This window comes from Lytechinus variegatus, chromosome 10 (assembly GCF_018143015.1).
Source record: "Lytechinus variegatus isolate NC3 chromosome 10, Lvar_3.0, whole genome shotgun sequence".
In the NCBI taxonomy this organism is placed as follows: Eukaryota; Metazoa; Echinodermata; class Echinoidea; order Temnopleuroida; family Toxopneustidae; genus Lytechinus; species Lytechinus variegatus.
Genome location: NC_054749.1, coordinates 535,829 through 558,542, shown reverse-complemented (window position 1 = coordinate 558,542; position 22,714 = coordinate 535,829). Strand labels below are relative to the sequence as shown.

General features: G+C 35.4%; 1 protein-coding gene across 1 annotated transcript in view; it reads left to right on the top strand.

Annotated features, from left to right (window-relative positions):
- Nucleotides 1-15,802, top strand: part of LOC121422510 (sorting nexin-14-like) — a 50,005-nt gene extending 34,203 nt beyond the window's left edge. Inside the window, exons 18-31 of the mRNA XM_041617631.1 lie at nucleotides 1,347-1,555; nucleotides 2,304-2,353; nucleotides 3,048-3,148; nucleotides 4,749-4,851; nucleotides 5,503-5,543; nucleotides 5,933-6,003; nucleotides 6,252-6,297; nucleotides 7,490-7,619; nucleotides 8,539-8,632; nucleotides 9,772-9,842; nucleotides 11,049-11,144; nucleotides 13,117-13,208; nucleotides 13,777-13,836; nucleotides 14,945-15,802. Coding sequence (XP_041473565.1) covers nucleotides 1,347-1,555; nucleotides 2,304-2,353; nucleotides 3,048-3,148; nucleotides 4,749-4,851; nucleotides 5,503-5,543; nucleotides 5,933-6,003; nucleotides 6,252-6,297; nucleotides 7,490-7,619; nucleotides 8,539-8,632; nucleotides 9,772-9,842; nucleotides 11,049-11,144; nucleotides 13,117-13,208; nucleotides 13,777-13,836; nucleotides 14,945-15,001 — 1,221 coding nt within the window. The 3' untranslated portion in view covers nucleotides 15,002-15,802. The remainder of the gene's footprint in view (nucleotides 1-1,346; nucleotides 1,556-2,303; nucleotides 2,354-3,047; nucleotides 3,149-4,748; nucleotides 4,852-5,502; nucleotides 5,544-5,932; nucleotides 6,004-6,251; nucleotides 6,298-7,489; nucleotides 7,620-8,538; nucleotides 8,633-9,771; nucleotides 9,843-11,048; nucleotides 11,145-13,116; nucleotides 13,209-13,776; nucleotides 13,837-14,944) is intronic.
- Nucleotides 15,803-22,714: the final 6,912 nt, after the last annotated feature.

Below are 22,714 nucleotides of genomic sequence, written 5' to 3'. Positions count from 1 at the left end.
GGGCTATTTCAGACCAGTATATACCGTATATACCCTCAGATCTCTGCCGCTGATTGCACGATCGCAGCAAAAATTTGCACGCGCACAGAGCTGGATGTAAACTACAAGACTCTTAGGTAAAATTTAAAAGAAAAAAAATCTTTTTATTTTTAATTAATTAATTATGCAAATAAGTGTATGAAATTTGCCCTAAAATTCTTTTTGTGTACATGTATGTTTTTGGCTTTAACTCAATTTATATAGCTAGTAAAATGCTAATTTTTGGTTGGAATAGCAATTATTACATTTCTAACAAATATCTACAAAAAATTGCAAATATATAATTAATTTCTTATGTATTTTATTGTTTTTTTAATTCTTATGTATTTCTTTTGTTTTTTCAAACGTTTGTTTTTTATTGTTTTTTCCAATGAACTTTGACGGGGACCCTTCTGCAATCATAAATAGCATAAAATAAATCCATTTAAACCAACAAAAGTTAAAATAATCATACATCTATGATTTTTGGTTGAAAAACACAATCACATTTTTGAACAATTTCGGGTCTGACATGCACTTACAAAATGTTGTATAATTTCAGAACTGCTTCCCCAGTTGTTGCAATTTTGGTCTCAAAAGATGCGCAAGACTTGAAAGTAAAAAGTCAGTGAGCGGCGCAATATAAAAACTTTGCGTGACGTCATAGTGATGAAATTTGTCGAGGGGGGGGTCAAATTGATCCCCCCCCAGTTTAACAAGGGTTAAAGGTCTGGACCTGTTTCATAAAGAGTTGCAACTGCTTTAACTTTGCCACTATGGCGACTACCATGGCAACCAATCTAAATCAAGTTACCATGGTAGTTGCCAAGGCAAATACTCTTTATGAAACGGGCCTCTGATGTAGATCTATCATCTGATGATGAAGACACACATCATAATGTTGTATCATCATCCCAACATCACCTGAGTGCATAGTGTTTAACATGATATTGTGTTTTTCTACCAGTCTGATGTAGATCTTGCCTTTGACGATGAAGACACCCATCATTCTTGCGTATCATCACCCCAACATGACCTGAGTGCTTGTAGAGTTAGTGTTAACATGATATTGTGTTTTTCTACCAGTCTAATTCAGATCTAGCCTCTGACGATGAGGACACACACCATACTGGCGTATCATTACCCCAGCATGACCTGATTGCTTGGACTGCCTTTGAGAGTTTGTGTTTAACATGATATTGTGTTTTTCTACCAGTCTGATGTAGATCTAGCCTCTGATGATGAAGACACTTATCATGGTGTTGTATCATCACCCCAACATGACCTGAGTGCATAGTGTTTAACATGATATTGTGTTTGTGTACCAGTCTGATGTAGATCTAGCCTCTGACGACGAGGACACACACCATACTGGCGTATCATCACCCCAGCATGACCTGAGCGCTTGGAGGGTTAGTATACCGAGCGTCGAGATGAAGTTAGAAGGAGGAAAGGAAGGATTTGTTTTCATCATCGGCATTCAGAGGATTGATGTCAGAGAAGGAGATGGAGAAAAGAACTCGTGGCAGGTTGAAAGGTACATAGATGCGTTAATGTTCTCTTGAACCCCCACCCCCAAGTTGCTTTGGTGGTTTTATGATGTCATATCATTTTTATCAAGAATTTTATGTCCAGTAAAGTACATTATAGTTCAAGAAAGGGTTTTTTTTTAAGGGAAATATAAAGTTCTTCAGAATTTTCTTTTTGGTGTATTGCACCCTGGGACTAACCCTTGCAAGAGCTTCATCTGTGGACTTTGAGTCAATATTTCAGTGCATAAAAGCCATCACGATCGCATTGCCAATAGAAGGATCTCCAAATTATCTCAACATTCATTTTCTCACGACTTTATCAGAGCTGCCAAGTAGTACGGATTTTCAGTATTTAGTACTGAAAAATGAGAAGAATACTGATGGTTTCACGCAAAATACTGATTTCTCAAGTTTCAGTTTTATGTGTTGTCCTATGGTATTTCTTTGAAAATACCGATTTCCTCACCAAATACTGATTTTCAGCTTTAAAAATACTGAAATGTTCTTGTTCAGGTTGGCAGCTCTGCTTTATTCATCCTATTCTCAAATTTTATTGATTTTATTATTGGTTTTCGTACAAACTAACTTTTCCAAGGATTTTATTTTCATTTTATAATACCTCGCTCTACCTTATCATATTCCACATTCTACACGCATGTTCCTTCTTGGCAATGGGAATTAAATTATTCAGAAATATGTGGGGGTGATTGATAGAAAGTTCTTGTTCCTTTATAATTCATATTTTCTTCACAGGAGATACCATGAGTTCTATGCACTGGAACAGAAGTTGAGAGAATTTCATGGTAAGTGAAGAACTAGTTTGATTGATTTGAGATAATCTTAAAGATAATCTTGAAAAATATTGCTGAAAGGTTTGAGGAAAATCCATCAAATAATGAAAAAAATGAGAAGAATTTCAATTATTTGATTTGTGACGTCATGCGAGCAGCATTCCTGCATATCGTATGGTAAAAAAATCAATAAAATGTCATTTTCTCTGAAAATTGAAAATGGCTTTTACTGTACCTTCGGTACATCAATAGACAAATTATTTCACACCCCTTTCTAAAAAAAAAATTAATAATAAGTAATCACGAATCATTGAAAAATTGAATCATTTTTTTCTGCTATTTGTACAGCAAACTTTTCTTTAGGGTGAACTTCCCCTTCAAGGTTAAATCAAAAAGGCATGGCACTGGTTGTCCCCTCCCCCACCCCTCCTTGCCTAAGATATAGCACAATTACACATAAAATCCAAACACATTGCCTGTGCTCTAATATCCAAGACTTAATGGGTGTTGTAAGAAAATAATTGCGATCAAACAGATAAAAATGTGTGCTCAAATATGCTGGTGATATTTATTATCCATGCCCCACATTTACTTAGCTTTTGTTGTTCTGCTCTGAAGCACCTTGAGCATCTAATCAAGATGGAACGTGCACTATACAAATCTCATGTATTATTATGTAGATTTATTTCTTTATAAATTTAATTAGGTGTGTTTGAAGATGCTCAGCTGCCTGTTAGACGGCCGTTTGGAAGCAAGTCACATGACTTCATGGAGAAAAAGAGGCCTGGCTTAGAGAAATATCTCAGGGTAAGAAAACCAATTTTTGTCTCTCCCGCATAGCAGAGTGAGACTATAAGCGCCGCTTTTCCGACGGCGTCATTGTCAACATCGAAATCTTAACCTAAGGTTAAGTATTTCAAATGTCATCATAACTTAGAAAATATATGGACCTAGTTCATGATATTGTATGTTTGATTTTGCCAGCGCCATAATGAGGCTGCGATGAATGCAAGGAATGCTCCCCAGGGAGTGGAAATTGTGCACTTTTCGTGCGGGATTGAAATGAATCCAATGACCGGGTAATAATATGCTGTAACGCGCTTTGGGCCATTCTGGGAAAAGCGCTTTATAAAAATTGGCTATTATTATTATTATTAAACGTCAATTTGGGGTCTCTGATCTTTGACCATGTCAGGGGTATTTGTAAAATTGCCATCGTTACTGAATGTTTATGGATCTAGTTCATAAACCTTGGACATAAGAGTGATCAAGTATCACTGAACATCCCTTGCAAGTTTCAGGTCACATGCCCAGGTCAAAGGTCATTTAGAGTCGATGAACTTGGATTGTCTTGGAAGAATTAAGACAAAATTTGAACTGAGGTTATTTTTTTTAAAGGTCAAAACTTTAAAAGTATATGGATGTATGTAATGAAACTTAGACATAAGTGTAACCAAGTATCAGTGACTATCCCTCTTGGGTTTCAGAGTTTCAAGTCACATGATCAAGGTCCAATTTAATTTAGGGTCGATGATCTTTGTCCATCATTTGAAAGTACATGGATATAGTTCATGAAATATGGACATAGGGGTAATCAAGTATCACTGATCATCTTTCGAAAGCATTAGGTCACATGATCAAGATCAAATGTCATTTAGGGTCAATTAACATAGTACTCTATTATCAAATGAATGGTGTTTCTTGTAAATAATCATTTTATTGTCGTTTTCGAAGTCAGCACTGCTGGTATTATGAATTACATTATGCAGGCGAGACTTCCTGAGGCACTCCACTTGTTTTTTATCAAAAACATAGGCTCTATTGAGTATTTTGAAAACCTAACAACAATGTTCAAGGAATTAACTTGTATGCTCGGTATTTTCATGCTGGAGATGGAGCTTGTGATGTGGCCATTGCATAAATGGGACTGCTGTTATAGTAACTTCCATGAAATCCTTGATTCTAATTGGCGGAATCTAACAAAATCTCTTTATTAGAGGATTGCTGATCTGGAATATCTTTACAAAGGCCCTAGTCTTGTTTGAATTCATACAGGGTTTTGGTTTTCTCTGTATGTTTTATAAGCAAAATAAAGAGAATCCTATATTTAACAAGATTCATAGAATGATCATCCCTGTAGCCAGGCTTTTCAATTAGGGAGTTCTCTTCCTTTCTCTCCTTTTCCTCCCCTGATATTTTTTGCTTTTTTTGGGGGGGGGAGGGGGCTACGGGCTTGATGATATCAATTATCGAGTATTAAATATACTTGCTTTGATTGCTTCTATAACATGATATATCTGTGAAAATGAACAAGACATTTAAAAGGTGGGGATAGCTTTATGTACTTGCAGGTGATTTTATAAATTGTTCATTTAATCACTGTACCTGAATACATTTCCATCTGCAGGTTCTTCTCACCAAGCCCATCCTAAGGGGAAGCCAGCTCCTCTATACATTCCTGACAACCAATGAAGAGTTTGTTAATAAGATCTTTGGAGATGTCAATCTAGGTATGATTCATGTGTAGAGTTAACTCTTTGCCCCCTTTATTCGACTAGAGTAACATAAGGTGGACTGCCAGCTTCACCTCAAGTCACATTTCTTTCAACATAGATATAGCACGAGGCAAAAGCTTAAGACTAGCTTGGGAAAAGGAGTGTTAATCTCATGTATGCACAACTTCTTGGAAGGAGCTACTAATTCATGCTATTTTTTGGTTCCTATTATCCTTGCTATTCTACGTATTCATAACTGATTGGCTGTAAACTTGTAAATGGTTATTATTGCATTGGATAATTCATTCATTCATCCATTCTTTCACAGAGTGCAATAATTTGATTGCACATACACACATTTCTCTCAAAATTAGGGTTGGAAATGGTCTGCGTTAAGTCTTGTGTACAAACTATGGAACGGTAACAATTTACATAATGAAAATAAAACTTGTTAATCTAATAATAAATTTCTGTTTCCTGTTGTTTGTATATTTTATGTGAGGTCAAGGGTTTTATTTTTGTTAAAATAGGTTGTAAAACTTTTTCATGTTTGATTCTGTAAATGATATTGAAAATTATTTTCATAATTGAATAAGTGTTGACTATTAACTGAAGATGCTAAAGTTGTATTGTACCATTTGATAACTCTTTTTATTTTTTTATCAGGAAAATTTGTGCGTTCAGTCTCAACCAAGGTCATCAAGGAGGTGAGATATATGTTTCAAATAAGAACATGTACACATAACCAGAAGTGAGTTACTATTCAGTTAAAATCTTATTAAGATTCTTTATCATTGAGTAAATTTGACAAAGACCAGCCAGGACCCCTTCAAGAAAATTCAGACCAATGGTAGTGTGCGATGTTATCTTCAAAGCTGTATGGTTGAATTCAAATTTTCCAAGATTTTGTTATGCTAATTCATGCCTAAATCATATTTTTGCTCTTCACTATAAAGCTCCTAGATTGCTAACTTTCTCTGTAAATATTCATTGTAGCATTCCTAACAGTTGTGTTAGAAAACAAATCTGTTTTATGAATTTGTTGTGTATTTCTTTGTTTGGTGTTAACCCTTTAATGTTTGGTTTTATGTTAAAGAGAGGACAGCATCTTGAGCCTTTCCTGGTAACTTTCTTAGCCTCAGTGGAAGCTGCCAAACCTAAAGCAAGGTATGTATCACTGTTGAAAGTGACTTATAGTGATGAAATAATGATAATAATAATAAAAGATGAAGAAGAAGGAGGTAGGAGAAGGAATGAGGAGGGGGAACTCTGATGATATACTCTCAATGAATCACAATGCTAGCCCTTTAAAATAATGGTATACATACCTACTTTAAGACTCAAGACTATTTTACATGTACACATTCTATTACCCATGACATTCATTTACAACATGGTTATTCTGTTTTCTGTAGGACGGATGAATTTGAAACAGATCCAAACCTAACGGATAAAGAAATGGTAAGGATTCTATTGCTATCTGTTTCAAGAAAGATCTACCAAGAAAAAGTTACTCAATTGATTAAAATTTTTATTTGATTCCTGGTATTAATCTGACATTAACCTGACAGATTATGGTAAGGATTTTATTGCTACCTACATGTACCTATGTCAAGATTGAAGGATGACATTGAAACAACAAAGAGATAAACAATAGAGGAAGACCATTTGCAAAGAAATAATTAATAAATTGATTGAATTTTTGTATTTGTGTCTGGGTATCGGTCTGTAGACAAATGAAATTGTTCTCTTAGAAACAACATTATGAAGGTCCTTATCAATGTGGTAATATAATTGTGATTACTGGGATATATGATTTCCCTAATCCCTATATGTCTCTATCTAATACACTTGCTACCTACTCATTCTTTCTCACCTCTCTCTATTCCCCTGTCATGCGCATCTCTCTCTTTTTTTTATATCACCTATCAGTAAAAGATATGTACAGCAGAGTAGAAATGTTAACCAGTGCTTTGAATTTATTATCTGTTATTTATATTTTACAAATGTTATGTTAACTCTTTTAATGATGATGATGCACAGCATTTGTATAGTGCCATATATCTGTCAAAGACATTCAAAGGCACATTTTTGGAGGAGCCAGCCAATCTGGGTCACCTAGATGGGCGCGCACACCGAACTGTGACCCGCAGGTCTCTCCTCTCGATATAACTGATTGGGGGAATGCAGGTGGACCACTACACAGGAGTTCCCCCCTACTCTTATTTGAATAGTGCAGTGGGTTCTTAACGGGCAAAGGTGGGGACTCTCCTCTACACGGAACCTCCATTTAACATCCTATCCGAGGGACAGAGTGTTTGCCACTGTAACATAGCCTGCATCTATGAAACAGGAGAGACGTTTTAAACACAACGCACTGGCTTCAGTCATCTGCCCGGGGTGGACTCGAACCCACGATCTTTGGTTCGACGGGCAGATGCTTTACTGACTGAGCTAACTTTGCTCTTGCTATAGTCATTTCTTACCTACAGTCTACATACCTTTAAGCCATTTTACTTTATATTATTGTGTTCTGTTGTATTTTATCACCCAGTGTCTGAGTATAATGATTTTGTCTCCTTTTTAGATTGAATCAATAAACTACCCAAATTAATGAAATTCCTTTCATGTTTTGTTTTATTTTTTCCATCAGCTTTCCAATGTCCATTTTGAGAACAATGCTAATCAGGTGTTAGACCGGTGTAATCTTAAGGAACCTTGGGCCAATCCAGAGGCCAACTACCTACAACTCACTGGAATCATTCAATATATCTTATACTTGGGTGAGTCTGCCAACACTTGAACTTGTTATTAGGTTTAGAGGGTCTCGAGGTTTTGTCATTATGTATATACCTCTGATTCATCAAAAATTACCCATGTTATGTAACTCAGGGTTCCCAGCCCATGAGGGAAATCAGGGAAAATTATTTAACTCGTTTTCCAGTCAAGGAAAAATCAGGAAATTTGATAAAAAATACCTCAAAAAGGGAAAAATGCCTCAAATGAAGAAGGAAAAAATCAGGGAATTTGATCGGCCCTGAAGTCAAAAGCACTGTAATAAGACTTTGTTATAATTTGTTGCATATCAAAACATTATCCATTGAATGACTAGCTATTGTGGGTTTTTTTCCATGTTATTCACTGCAACAACTTAGAGAACATGTAAAACTGGGACTGGGTTCAAATAATGATCAGGGAATTTTCAAACTTCATCAGGGAAAAATCTGGGACATATCAGGGAATTTTGTTTTCTTGTAGAGATGAGAACCCTGTAACTACTTGAATCAATGGCTGTGTTCTTCCCAATTAGATATCTTTTACAAAAACAGGGCTCTGAATTTATAAAACTCTATACCGACTTGTTGTGGGACTGATTTCTACAATGATTGCAGTTGTTGTCGTGAATGTTCGTGATATCGTAAAAATCGTTCCATGATCAGTCGCTACCACAAAACTGGCCCCAGCAGGAAAGCCTAGTTCAAAGTGCTTTTCCTATTGGATATATCACAATTGTCAATATGCGATTGTTTGATTTTCTGTAAATATGTTCATTTTCCATGCTATGTTATGTATGTTCAATACCATGTAAAAATGCAAATTTCCATTTATTCACTTATTTGGGCAATACATTCTACTTTATGAACCTTAAGAAACTTGTGATTAATTTCTTATTCATTTTGAATACGTTGTTGTTTATTGCAGCTCGTTCTGTTCTAGATGTGCCTGTCTGGATGCATCAGATGACCGTCACTTTTGCCAAGATATTTGGAAACTCATTGGAAACTTATGTAGATTAGTGAGTAAAGTTCATTTTAGTGACCATAATAATGATAATAATAATAATCAATATTTATAACACGCTTTTCCCACATGGCACAAAGCGCTCACAATTTCAGTTAACTTTTTTATACAAACAAAAAATCAGAATGACATATGGAATGAAGGCAGTTGCCTAGAACAAAAAGTTTTGAGAGACTTTTTAAATGACTCAATTGTTGGGGATTGTCTTATTGTGAAAGGGAGGTTGTTCCATTCCATTGAGGATGCAATGGTGAATGTTCTATCTCCGGTCTGGTTTCTTTTAGTTGGATATGTTAATTTAAGTGGGTCTTCAGAGGATCTAGTTCTACCAGGGACATTAATTTCTTAACAATCAGACAAGTATTTTGGGGCTAGGTTATAGAGTGATTTGTATACAAAAAGAAGTAACTTGAAAATAATAATAATCTGTTGTTTAATCATGATGATTGTCATGACTTTCATCTCCATCCATACCATTGTCATTTCTTTTATCTTGAAATTAGGAATACCTGGTATGCATACCCATACCGCAATATAAAATTTGTCTTCATAATTTTTCAATGAACTTTGTCGGGGTCTGCCATGTTCTTCAAGCACCCCTTTGCTTCTCATGACAGTCCGTATTAAAATATTTAGGCCCGTGTTCTGAACTTTGGTTTAAGTAAAACCATGGTTTAAAGTTGTGGTTTAACTATGGAGAGCCAATTGGGGCACAAATCCCTAACAGAATACATTCAATTTATTACCTCATATGACACCCAAAGTGTCTGGGAATGATAACTGAAGTATTTTGAAGTTCTTTTCGCCATTATGAAAGCAAAAGGAAGCAAAGTGAGAATCATAAGAAATATACGATATAAACAGAATTTTTGGCTCCCCATAATCTTAGCACAGACACCATGGTTTGAGTTAAAACTTACTTCAGAATATGGGCCTTAATGACGAATGAATCATAATTTATGTAAATAATCTTTTTTTTTATTTTTGCATTTTCAAAGATCATGTTAAGTATTCATTTAACTACTCCTATATTTGTCTGATGAGTTTTTTATAATTTTGTGAACCTTTGTATGAATTTGGAAATGCAGAAGAAAATAAAGCAAACCAATGACCTTTGACCTTTTTTATTGATAGTTTCGTCAACACCAAGACAGATTTGTTGAAGACGGAGCAGATGGTGGAACATATCATTCATCTCCTCAGAGGTAAATTCACTCACTTCTACAATAATCAAGTATTTTATTTATAATGAATAGTATATCAAAGGGGTACTCCAGGCTGAAAATTGTGTGAATTGAACCGAAAGAGTAAACTGGGACAAAACAAATTCTGAAAATCATCTCAAATCGGACAAGGAATAGCAAAAAAATGACATTTCAAAAGTTTTGCATTATTTTTGTGAAGTAGTTTATACATGACCTCATGAATATGCAATGGGCTAGCTGGTGATGTCATATCCCCATGTATTCTTTTGTATTTCATCCCATGGATTTTTAGTTAAATTTTGCCCTACTGGTTTACTGTGTTAGATGAACTGTAAATTCGAGAGTCAAAAGGGGCCTAAGCTTTCGATCCTAGCAGAATCTTCTTTGGAGGCAAAATGACAAATATATAAGGTGGAACAACCGTAATATAGACCACAGACATTCAACAGCAACACTGGAAATAAGGAGACAAAAGGGGCATTAGTGAGAAGAGATGACCAATCAGGTTAATGAAGGGGATGAAATAAAAGGAGTAGGAAGACACAAAGGGAAGTTGGTGTGAGTAAGGCCAAAGAAAGACCTCAAGTGGGGATGGATTAAGATATGAGGCAGGCAACATCAAACAGGATCTAGAACAAAACAGTGATAGATGGTATGAAGAAGAGAAGAATAACAAGAGAATTAGTAAGAGGTGGGTCAAACAGGTAAACAACTTTAAATTCATTAACATTACTTTTTTATCAGAGTTTGTTGACATTTTTGGCCTTTTGCTTGTTGAATTTTACTATGTTTAATTTATAGATTCTGTTATTTTCAATCTAGAGTACCCCTTTAATTTGTTCTGACTCCTGTTCTTCATGTTTGCCTTTTTCTTATTTTCCTCTTACTTCTAGTCAATTAACTATGAAGCTTTTTATAGCCAAAGCTACATTATTTACACTTTCATGCTTTCTAAAGTGAGATTTCCCAATGTAATCTCCCCCCCCCCTCACAATTTGTTTATAAACTCATGATAGATGATCTTTACTGTATTTTCACATTGATTAGAAGTAAATGGATGAAGTGAAATATGATTGCTATCGAATTAATAGCGATATCCCAACAAGATTTTTTTTAGAATTCTGCACTGCATGTCTAATTCATTTTTTTTTGCTAGCTATTTAGCACATTCCGAACTTTTTTTTTCTTGAATTTTTTCCATTTTAGATGTACTTTTCTTTGATGACGATCCACCCAGGACGGATGCACAGAAGCTTGAAAGGAAAGAGTTTGCTTTTGAACAGATGCTGAAATTCTTCCCAAGTAAGACCTATATACCATGACCATATACTCCTGACTGAAAATAATTATATCTAGATAAATAGAGTGAATTCACTGAGCAATATACTGGAAATTTCAGGAAATCTAATGACATAGCTAACAAATTTATTGAATTTTAACATTTAGCAATATTTCACAAAAACAGTTAATATCCAATAGTTTTGCTGATGATATTATGTCCATAGTTTTTTTTTTTTTTTTTTACATGAAATCATTATTTTTTCCTATTTTCATACATGTCCATATGACATTTCTTCCCCAAATATACATGAAATCATTATTTTATATTTTCATACATGTGTGTTGATATTTCTCCATTGTAACAAATAAGTTGCAGAAGTGATTATAAGTTGTCGACCAGTTCTTTTAATGAGAACAAAATTTGAATACAATATCATATAGTAAAATAATAATGAATAAATGGGGATATGACATCAATTTGCTCATTGCATATTTAATCATGTATAGAACTGTTCACCATAATAATGCAAAACTTTGATATAAACTTTTTCAAATTTTTGTGAAGTTGTCACTGTTTTGTTTATCTGATTGTACTTTGTGTTCAAATCATTATTTTCTTAGTGGTTCCTAAAAATGTCTTTGTTTGAGTGTACAAAGCAGTAATCATACTTAACCTGCATCTCCTGCCTTTCCCTCAATTCTTCTTTATCATTAAACAAAAGAATGACTTATGTAGAACAATTATGTTATTAATAGACCTTCTTATAGGCCAGATCATGCTAATTGTTTATCATAGAACCTGACTTTAGTCTTGTAGCTTTTAACAGCATGTTAGATTACCATCTAATGATTTTTGTCACATATATTTGAGTACAGCACAGTGTTAGATGCCTTGCTTAACCCTATCTAGGCCGGGGGGGGCCTCGGAGCCCCCCCTCAACGAATCGCGCGATATTTTCGCCGTGCGAAATTTTTTTACCGCGCCGCTCGCTGAGTTTTTACTTTCAAGTCTTGCGCAACTTTTGAGACCAATTTTGCGTCACCCGGGTATGTGGTTCCGAAATTACGCAACATTATGTAAGTGCATGTCAGACCGAAAATTGCTCAAAAACGTGATTTCGTGTACAAAGTCAATGCAAATTGTGTTTTCAACCAAATTTCATAAATGTATGATTATTTTTAGTTTTGCTAGTCTAAATGTATTCATTTTATGCTTTTTATGATCACAGAAGAGTCCCCAACAAATTTCATTGAAAAAAACAATGAAAAACAAAAGGTCAAAAAACAAAGAAATACATAAGAAATTGCAAAAAAAACAATATAATACATAAGAAAATGATTTGATATCACTTTTTTTTCATGTACTCTTGCTTAGGACACAACAAAGAGTTTCTATACCAAAAATTAGTACATTTGGAGCTTTATTTAGGGAGTTAGAGGAAAAAGTATGATTTCGCATACTAATTACGCATAAATTAGCATAATCACTTAATAGCAATTCGCATGAAATAAATTACTATACAGTCTTGTAGATTATGTCCCAGGCAACCCTTGTGCCAATTTTCGGCGTGATCGCGCGGTCGACGGCCGAGATCTTAGGGGGGGCCTGGGAGGCCCCCCCCCCCGCCATAGGAACTCCCAAAATACCCGGCCTAGATAGGGTTAAACCTAAAGCAGATTTTTTCCTCAACCACTCCACTGCGCAAAAAGATTTGACCGCGCTGTTCGCTGACTTTACTTTTCTCTTGCTCGCCGTTTGAGACCAAATTTGCAACACCCGGGTACGTAGTTGTAAAATTACGCAACATTGTGTAAGTGCTTGAGAACAGTCCAGCCTAGTTGGTTTACAGGAAGTTTTGATCTGGGCTAGAATTTGAACTCATGACCCTGTGATTTAAAGGCGAGAGTCAAAACCACTAGGCCACTCCGCTTCCATATCACTGTATCATAGTCAAGTAATTACTGCTTGATGAATTTTTTTGTTTTTGTTAAGGTATTGTACCCAAGGTGCTTGGAGAAGAAAAGTTCTATGATGGATGTAAGACCGTCTTTGATTCTCTCCAGTATCCCAAGCTAAATAAACAGGTAAGGTAAAGGTGGTTTTGAAAACCCACAGTTGAATCCATGGTTTATGCAGATTTCCTGTATAAATTACGCTTAATTTAGCGCGTATCGGGCACGAGTATGAAAAATGTCCAATGCTGATGCACGCTTTTGTCACAGTGTACCAAATTGACGCCTGTAACCATGGTTAGGTACAATATTTTACTGATGAGTCCACTGTTTGAAGAGTGGACTCATTAATTCAAAACAATGGAGTCATGAATAAAATAGCATGGATAACCATGGCAACAGGCGTCAATTTGGCACACTGTGACAAAAGCGCAAATTGGCATTGGACAATTTTTAATATGTGGTAAAATAAGCGTAATTTCTACAGGAAATCTGCATAAACCATGGACTCAACTGTGGGTTTTCAAAACCACCTTTGTGAATTCGGGCCAAGTTGTTTGCATACACAATCAAAGTAGAAGGTACCTGACCTGTCAGTGACGCGAACCTCATTAGGGATCAAATTTCTCCTAAGTGTAGATCAGAGTTTGTTGCAGCGATTACAAATATTTCTCGATTTATACATGTTTATTACTTACAGCTATCGTATATTCTCTTGGACATTGTCATCAAAGAAATCTTCCCGGAATTATCAGATGATGTGAGTGTACTTTCTTTTCATTTATCATTATTCGTTTGGCTATATCATGAAATGAACAATGTTGATTTTACAGTTCTGCTAGTACAATGTATATTGTTTGCATTTCTGTTTTTTCGTGACCATATTTTGGGAGCTCATGATAAAGGAAAGCATCAATACACCAAATTTGCATGAATTGGTTCAGGTGGCCAAAAGTACAAATGCCTAATTAATAATATTAATAATAATAATACATTTACGGCATGGCTGGGATTATTAGCCCCATTGAAATGAATAGTACTGTTTGGAGCCATTTCATCATAAATAATAATGCAATTATGGTTTTTAAAAAAAGAAAATGACAAATATAAAATGTATTAAAAGTTGCAGTTGAGACATTTTACAGCAAGATAATGAGTGATTTCAATTTTTCGGTGTTGCTGATGGAAGCACTTTTAGCTCACCACTCGGGCCCCATCTTACAAAGAGTTATGATTGATCCAGTCAACCACAACTATGGCAAGCCAGCAATGACAACATCTTAAATGCATCTTTGCTCAGAATATTTTCTAGATAAGATATATTCGTATATTCATATTTTTCTTGAAAATTTGGTGTGCTTCTCTTTGTTTACAAAGGACGGTGTGCAAACTTCCTTCAAGAAAAAATTATGATATGGATGGATTTTCACATACTTGAGGTTGATCGGATCAATCGTAACTTTTGGCCCTGGCCAGATTCGTCCCTAGGACAGGCTATTCTATATCAAGTCAAAGTACAATACCACCAAATCGTAAACACTGAACACGAAACCATTAGGTGTCTTCTAAGGTGTCAATTTTGGTGTATATATACGGGGCCTGGCCAGATTCGTCCCTAGGACAGGCTATTCTATATCAAATAAAAGTACAATACCACCAAATCGTGAACACTGAACACGAAACCATTAGGTGTCTTCTAAGGTGTCAATTTTGGTGTATATATACGGGGCCTGGCCAGATTCGTCCCTAGGACAGGCTATTCTATATCAAGTCAAAGTACATTACCCCCAAAACAAACACTGAACATGAAACCGTTAGGTGTCATGTAAGGTGTTAATTTTGACGTATATATTTTGATTATTTGACAGGATGACACAGATGAGGAAGCACCACAGTACCAGGAGGATCACTATGAGAAAGACTAAATTAAATTATACCATAGGAGGGTGTTGCAAGGAAATATTTGCAATCGATTGCAGATATTCTGTTGCAATTTTACAACTGATAAAGCAATGTTAACAGTAGCAAATGAGATTACACTCCATGTTTCAAGGAGCAGATTAGCAATCAATCATGAATTTGCAGTTAATTGCAAGACTTATGATTGATTTTATTAGAGACCAAAAATAGACTTGCAATTGATTGCAAGTTTCTTGCAACACCCCATTAGTCTGACAAATTTCATCCCTGTATTTTAAAGGGGAAGTTCACCCTGACAAAAGAATTTATTGTAAAAATTGAAAAAAAAACGTACTGGTGAAAGTCTTAGGAAAGTCTATCAAAGAATAAATAGTTATAATTTATATTTTTAGATTTGTAATGTCGTATGCAAGCAGGTTTCATACTTATTGTATGGTAAAAACATCAATGAGACATTATTTTGTTGTATCTTCTCTAAATCAATATTCAAATCATTTCCACCCCCGCTCATGAAATGATTTTAAAAAATGAGTCATCGTAAAGCATTAGAGATTTAAAATTTATGATTTTATATTACATAGCATGGTTGCAAATGACATCACAAATCAAAAACTTTAAATTCTAATAACTTTTTTAATCTTTGGAACTTCCTCAACTCTTCACCCATATTTTGTATTATTTTTTCTGCCTTTTTGTAGCAAACTTTTTTTGTCAGCGTGAACTTCCCCTTTTAGTGACCAAATGTGTTGAATATGTGTGTAGAGATCGATCAACCCATTTCGCACTGGTACTCGGTGCTTTGTGTTCGACAAACAAGCAAGAATTCAGCAACCAATTGGTTAATATGTTATCATGATATCACTTGTTTGGGAATTGTTTTCATATTGCAAGTATGTATAAAAATGATTTTTGTGCAATGTTCAACATCCTATGGTTATATTAACAATCTTTCTCTGTACTAAGGCTGTGGATAGATAATGAATCATTTGATAAAAGTCAGCTGTTCTTTGTAGTGCGAGCTACTGAGGTGTGGTGTATGGACAATATGGGGTCCAATATACATGAGAAAGTTCAAATTATATCAATTTTCATTTCAGGTTTGAATTCTGAACTTTATATTGATTGGATATAATTTTCCCGAATTCAGGAATTATCTTGAAAATAACAGCTCAGTCAGTGTAGTCAATTCTTTTTTTTTTTTAAGTTTACCATGATTGTTACCATTACGAGGTATGAAAAAATTTCACTTATTTCATAATCTTTACGATAGCTGTGGTGTGTTTGATATCAATGGCACTTCTTTAAAAAAAGTATGTTGCATCATCATTTTGGAGTGACCTCCATTGTTGTGTTAGAAACTGCATTCCTATTCTTCTCAGTCCATGAGACGTTCAGGGGCCCGTAACACAAAGCTTAGCAATGATCGTAGAACATTTCCTACGATTGATTCCATTGACTACAATGTACAATCAATCGTACGATCAATCGCTAACCTTTGTGTTACGGGACCCAGGTGGGTGTTTCATAAAGCTGTTCGTAAGTTAAGAGCGACTTTAAGAACGACTGGTGATGCTTTCTTGCGGTAAATGACATACAACAAAATGTTCATTGGCGATGGTTTACGCGTAAGAAAGGATCACCAGTCGTTCTTAAAGTCGCTCTTAACTTAAGAACAGCTTTATGAAACACCCACCTGGTCTCTTTTCTCGAAGATACTGTTTACTTTATCTTGCCAAGGTCAGGGTTTTAATAATTAGGAAATAATGTTTTTTTGTTTGATGCAATACTAGTAAAAGATATAATAACAAAATTTATTAGAGGTTGTCATGATGGATTACAATATAAAAAATCATGCATCACTGTGATTCATTATGAATGATATCTGTGACCTTTATTTTACTTGAACCATGGCTTGGGGATTCCTAACGCCAATTCAAAAGAAATTATGGAGATCACAAATTTATTAGTTGCTCTGATATATTGTTGTTTTTATTCAGTATTACTGTTTATATTCTCAGTTCAGATAACAATTTTCACTAGTCATCTGTAGTTGTATGCATAATGATTATATGTCCTTATTAATAGATGATATATATAACACTTGCATGAATAATATTGATATAAATAATATATGCTGGGCCTTGTCTGAAGGCTAGATGTTACCCCCAAAAGAAATTGTTCATTTGTTTTAAGAGAGCTGAAAATAGTGCTACAAAGAGTTTCCAGTAAGATGTGGGGTTATAAGTATATACAGAGAATTATTTACTTGTATGTTCCATGTACTGGTTTAAAATGTATATTTCGTATAAAATCAAAAGTTCTATATTGTGATTTGTCACAAAAAATGGTAGATGGACAATTATATTGGATTCATTATTGATTTTGGAATTGGAATGCCATACAATCGGAAATTACACAAAGAATGAGCATGTATCTATTTTAAACTTGCAAGGCTTTGAGTCTTTGTCTTTTATTCAAATTGCACACACAGAGTATATACTATGGCAGATAATACAAAAAATATTTCATGGAATCAATCAGGGTGTGAGAGTTCAGATTTCTGGCTGATTTCAGATTTTTTGGCTTTCCTATGTACAAAAATTATGGAGCTCTTTCTATTTCAGACTTTTCAACACTCTTCAGCTTTTTTCAGATCTTTTATTTGTGACCACTCACACCCCTGATAAATGAAATATGATTTCAAGAAGGTTAAGGTGACAAGATAGCTCTGGACACTGTCAAGCCTACGAAGCCCGACTGTCATTTCAGTCATGATCCTGGTCACTCAAGGTTCATTACATGCCGCAGCGCACAGAAAAATCAAGCCATGAGAAGTCGTGTGTTGTGGACGACAGAAGTGGCGTCGCAGCACGTGCGACCCACTAGTAAGAAATCACCCACCAAACGCGGTTCTGTGAGCGAGGTTAGTGTACTTATACTGACCTTGCAATACTATGGTATGTCAATGCTGTACACACACACACAATTAAAAAAAAAATCATTAAATATCACTTTTGTGACCAAAAATACTAATTTCCGTACAGTTTCAATTTATTTTCATTAGTAACTTGGGGGTTTTGTATTCACCAGAGACTCCAAAAACTTGAATTTTGGGCATATTTTTGTGAACGTCCTCTATTAGTGGAAAGTAATATGGCAAGACAATTGTAGATTTTCAATCTCTATTTTTAATTAAGAAAAAATAATTTAAAGAATCAAATTTAATTAAGAGCCAAGTTATATGATGAAATAGCTGTAATGGAACCTGACAGTGTCAAAAATAATCAAGCATCTGTCCCAAAGAAGAGGAAAATAAGCCAAACATTGCCAACCTTATTTCACCATTCAGGGAGAGTAACAGAGAACAAGGTGATATCATAACCTTGTTCATAGAATGAGTGGCTCCTGGTGAGATCCATGACCTTTTCTTCACAATACAGAATTATTGTCACTTCAGTACATTATACTGTCAATCCACTGGATTGACCAGCAAAGTATCTCAGTCTTATGGAAAACCATTCCTTATCAATCATGTTTACATGAAGTGTTGGCAAGACTTCCATACGTCCCTCCACTAAAATTGAAAAAAAAAAAATGGAGAATGTTTGTCTAGAATTATCTAACATAAGAGATATAGGAAGGAAAAGTTGGATACATACCAAAATATGGCTTTATTCCGTAAAATTTCGAGTGTGTGTAATTCCCAATGGCATTGGTTTATTCAGTCAGAAAATAAATACCCAATACTCTTGGAGAAAAGGCTAGTCGTGATATCGGTTGATAACCATTATCAACCCATGACTTTCAACAATTCCTGCTAGCTCAGCAAGGCGACAGACTGAGATGCTTCATTCTACAGCGAGAGGCTGGAATCCAAGTACCCATTGGAAGTAAGAAGAAAAAAAAGAAAACTAACACAAAAGAGGGTTTTGGAGGAGTATATTTTCAAATTAGTGGAGGGGACATAAGTCTTTCCAAAGTGTTACAGGTGGAATAAACAATATTGTAAATCAGCTCTTACCGAAGATTTGATCCTCTGGACCCTTGACACAAAGCTCAGCCATAGGCCAGTACGCTGTTCCATTCTGTGCATGAGCAAAGAAGGCCACTTGAACTCAAATGGCATGGTGGTTTGATACTCGGTGAGATCAGCACCAACTTTGATGTCTCCATTATCCAAATACTGACTGTGGACTGACTGTAATTGTCACGTCCGTTAGCAACTGGTATTTAATAGTAGGTCGGGTACATTGCAACAGCAACATGGTAATGCATTCAAAGTAGGAATGCAACATATACAATGTACCTTCATCAAGTTTTCATTGATGCACAATTCAAATCACCAGGGCCCGTTTCATAGAGGACTTGCAACTGTTGTAACTTTGCATAATGGTAACTACCATGGTAACAGGGCTCAGCAGCCAATCAAAATCAAGGTTTCCATGGTGGTTGCCATAATGGCAAAGTTACAACAGTTCCAAGTCCTTTATGGAACGGGCACCTGCAATTTTTACATCCTGCTATGTGAGGCATTTTTTGTCTATCAAAATGGAAGAATTTGAACAAACTCGCCTGTCAGCTAGCCAGGAACTGGTCTATTGATGGTACAGTGGATACATGTATGTCTAATTAAATCAATCACAAACACCATAAAGACTAGTCACTCTTAGTTTTTGTGAAACTGGGTACTGTGTCATGAAGGTCTCCTCAAGACCATATACCGGTAGATGTTTACTTGAAAATATAGAAATAAATCAACCACCTACGTGTCCTTATAGTTGTCTGTATGTAGTGTTTTGGGTGTTGCAAGAAACGATTGCAAATCAATTTTATGTCCCAATTGATTATAAGTCTTGCAAATTTACAATTGATCAGTGGTCTTCTTGAATAACAAGAACAAATTGACTTGTTTTAATCCAAAATTGCGTAGACCACAGGGGTGTGAGAGTTCAGATTTTTATATCTGATTTCAGATTTTTTGTCTTGATTTTCAGCTTATATTTTACTTTGCTCTGTACAAAAAGTTTGGAGCTCTTTCTATTTCAGACTTTTTCAATACTCTTCAGCTTTTTTCAGATCTTTTTAATTGTGACCACTCACACCCCTGTAGACCAATTGATTGCAAATATTTTCCAAACCATCCAAATACCAAAACTAACACCAGATTTGAATTCACCCACTGCATCCACAAGATAAAAATTGGGTGTATGACTACCTAGTTCTTGATTGTATGTGATGCTGCTTGTATACAAAGGTCGCGTATTAAACTGTGTAAAAATACATTTTGGATGGTACATGTACATGAGCGAAGGTACATATGTTGCACATGGTGTTACGACAATTGCTCCTGCAACTATTGCTCTGGGGTTAATTTCATCTAAGATTTAGGTTAAGCCAGGCTGACACTTGCACGACTTTCGGCCACGATTTTGTTGTGGCAAGTTGTGCCATTTTGGGGCACGAACTGGGAGGCTCCCGCACTGTTCACGACTTGTTCACGCAATAGTTCACGAATGCGTGCCCGTCAGTGTCCACATTGACACAAACTGGCACGACGAGTTCACGCATAGTTTTACGCACTTCCCGCCTCCTTGGCACGACGAGTTTGTGCAATTCGGACAGTGTCGTGCTGAACTACTCGTGAACTCGACGTGAGCTCTCCATGAACTATTCGACGAGTTCACGAACAGTTTGCACATAGTTCACGACCCGGTCGCTAAATTTTGTTGTGACCAAAATTTTGAACATTTCAAAATTCTTGTCCCGACATGGCACACGCATACTTCACGCCAGTTAACGACTGGAGTCATGCCAATGCGTGACACAAAATCGTGCAAGTGTCAGGCTGGCTTTAGGGTTTGCAGTGGGGTTTTTGTTAGGTTTAGGCATAGGCGGCGGAAGCGGGGGGACGTGTCCCTCCCTAAATTTGAGGAGGGGGGGACGGTCCCCCCCTAAAATTTTTAGGTTGAGAACCTTTTTTTTTTTTTTTTTGCTTGTCAAATTTTTTTTCTTGGTTGTCCCCTCCTAAAATTTTTGGCTTCCGCCGCCAATGGGTTTAGGGATAGGTTTTAAGAAGGGTATAGTGTTAAACCAAGGGTTGAAGTTGGTTATTCCATTAGTGTGTGGAATTTAAAGCAGAGCAATTGTCGCCAGAGCAAATTGTCATGGAACCATTGCCCATCCACCCTCCCATTTGCTTATGTACAATATAGAATATACAACAATCATTAAATTTGGACAATACAGAATATGCAACAATCATGAAATTTGTTATAAGAAGTTAAAGGTCAAGTTCACCCCAGAAAAGTGTTGATTTGAACAGAGAAAAATCAAACTAGCCTAGTCCTGAAAATTTCATCAAAATCGGATGTAAAATATGAAAGTTATGACATTTCAAACTTAAGTTCCGCTTATTTTTCAGAAAAGAGTGATATATACAACTCACTGACATGCAAAATAAAACAGTCAATGATATCCCTCACTATTTCTTATTTTTTATTGTTTGAATTGTACAATATTTCATTTTTACAGATTTGACAATAAGGACCAACTGGACTGATAGTGTTAAACAATGCTAATTCTGCTCGTTCTGGGAGGAATTAATCATTGTTTTACTTGACAATGAGAATATTAGAATATTTCTATAATAAAAATTTTAAAAAGACTTAGTGGGTGAATAACGTCATCAGTCTACTCATTTGCATACTGTCCACGATGTGCATATAACTGATTCTTGAAATTAAGCACAACTTAAAAATTTGTATTTTCCATCCGATTTGATGAAATTTTCAATGTTATTCTTGTTGGATTTTTCTCTTTTTATTCAAATCAACTTTCTGTTGGGGTGGATTTGTCCTTTAAAATGCTGAGTGGACAAGCCAATAGACTAACTACAAATCATTGGATAAAAATAACACTCATCAACTGCAAATGGAATTTGAATACAAAATAGCACTCTTGCTAATGAAGCAAAATAATTTTTTTTGAATATTCAATTCATTTAAGCAATAAAAATGTATTTCATAAAAATCTCATGCTATATATTTGACTTTCTGTCAAGACAAGCTCACAACATGAAAGTACTGTAAATTTCCATATCCTCCTTGTATTAGTATATTCAAAGCAGTTCAGGTAAATTCTTATTTGGTGTCACAACGTAATGAATATGCTCCTTCGACAAATGATGCAGTATTTGGTACCCTGGGGTACCAAATGATAATCCCCATTTTTGTTAATTATTTATTTTATTTTTTGCGCTGTACCCTGGGTTACCAAAATGTGTGCAAGTATATTTAATGTTTTGTACAGATTTTTTTTTTCTTTTTAGTGTTCTTATGTAACAATTGATGCATGCAAATGTAACTTTATTCTAATTTCATGTTCTGTTTTTCTAATCTTCACTGTTCAATAATGAGTTTTGGGACTATAAGCTAATCTTTTGTGTAAGTTAGCTGACGAAAAGTATACTTAAATTCTTAAGTATAACATAATTTGTTTACTATTATTGGCATTAGATTGTATCAAAGAAAGGAAAATAGGCGTTGTGATCATTGTCCCCATTCATTGTCATGATTGTCGCACGATCATACGACCGTGATCACCATGACAACAATGTAACTGTACACTATTACAACACGAGATGGCGCTGCACAACGCCGTACCCCGGGGTACTACGGTACCCCGGTGTACGGCGTGGTGCATCAAATGCTCAAGCATTT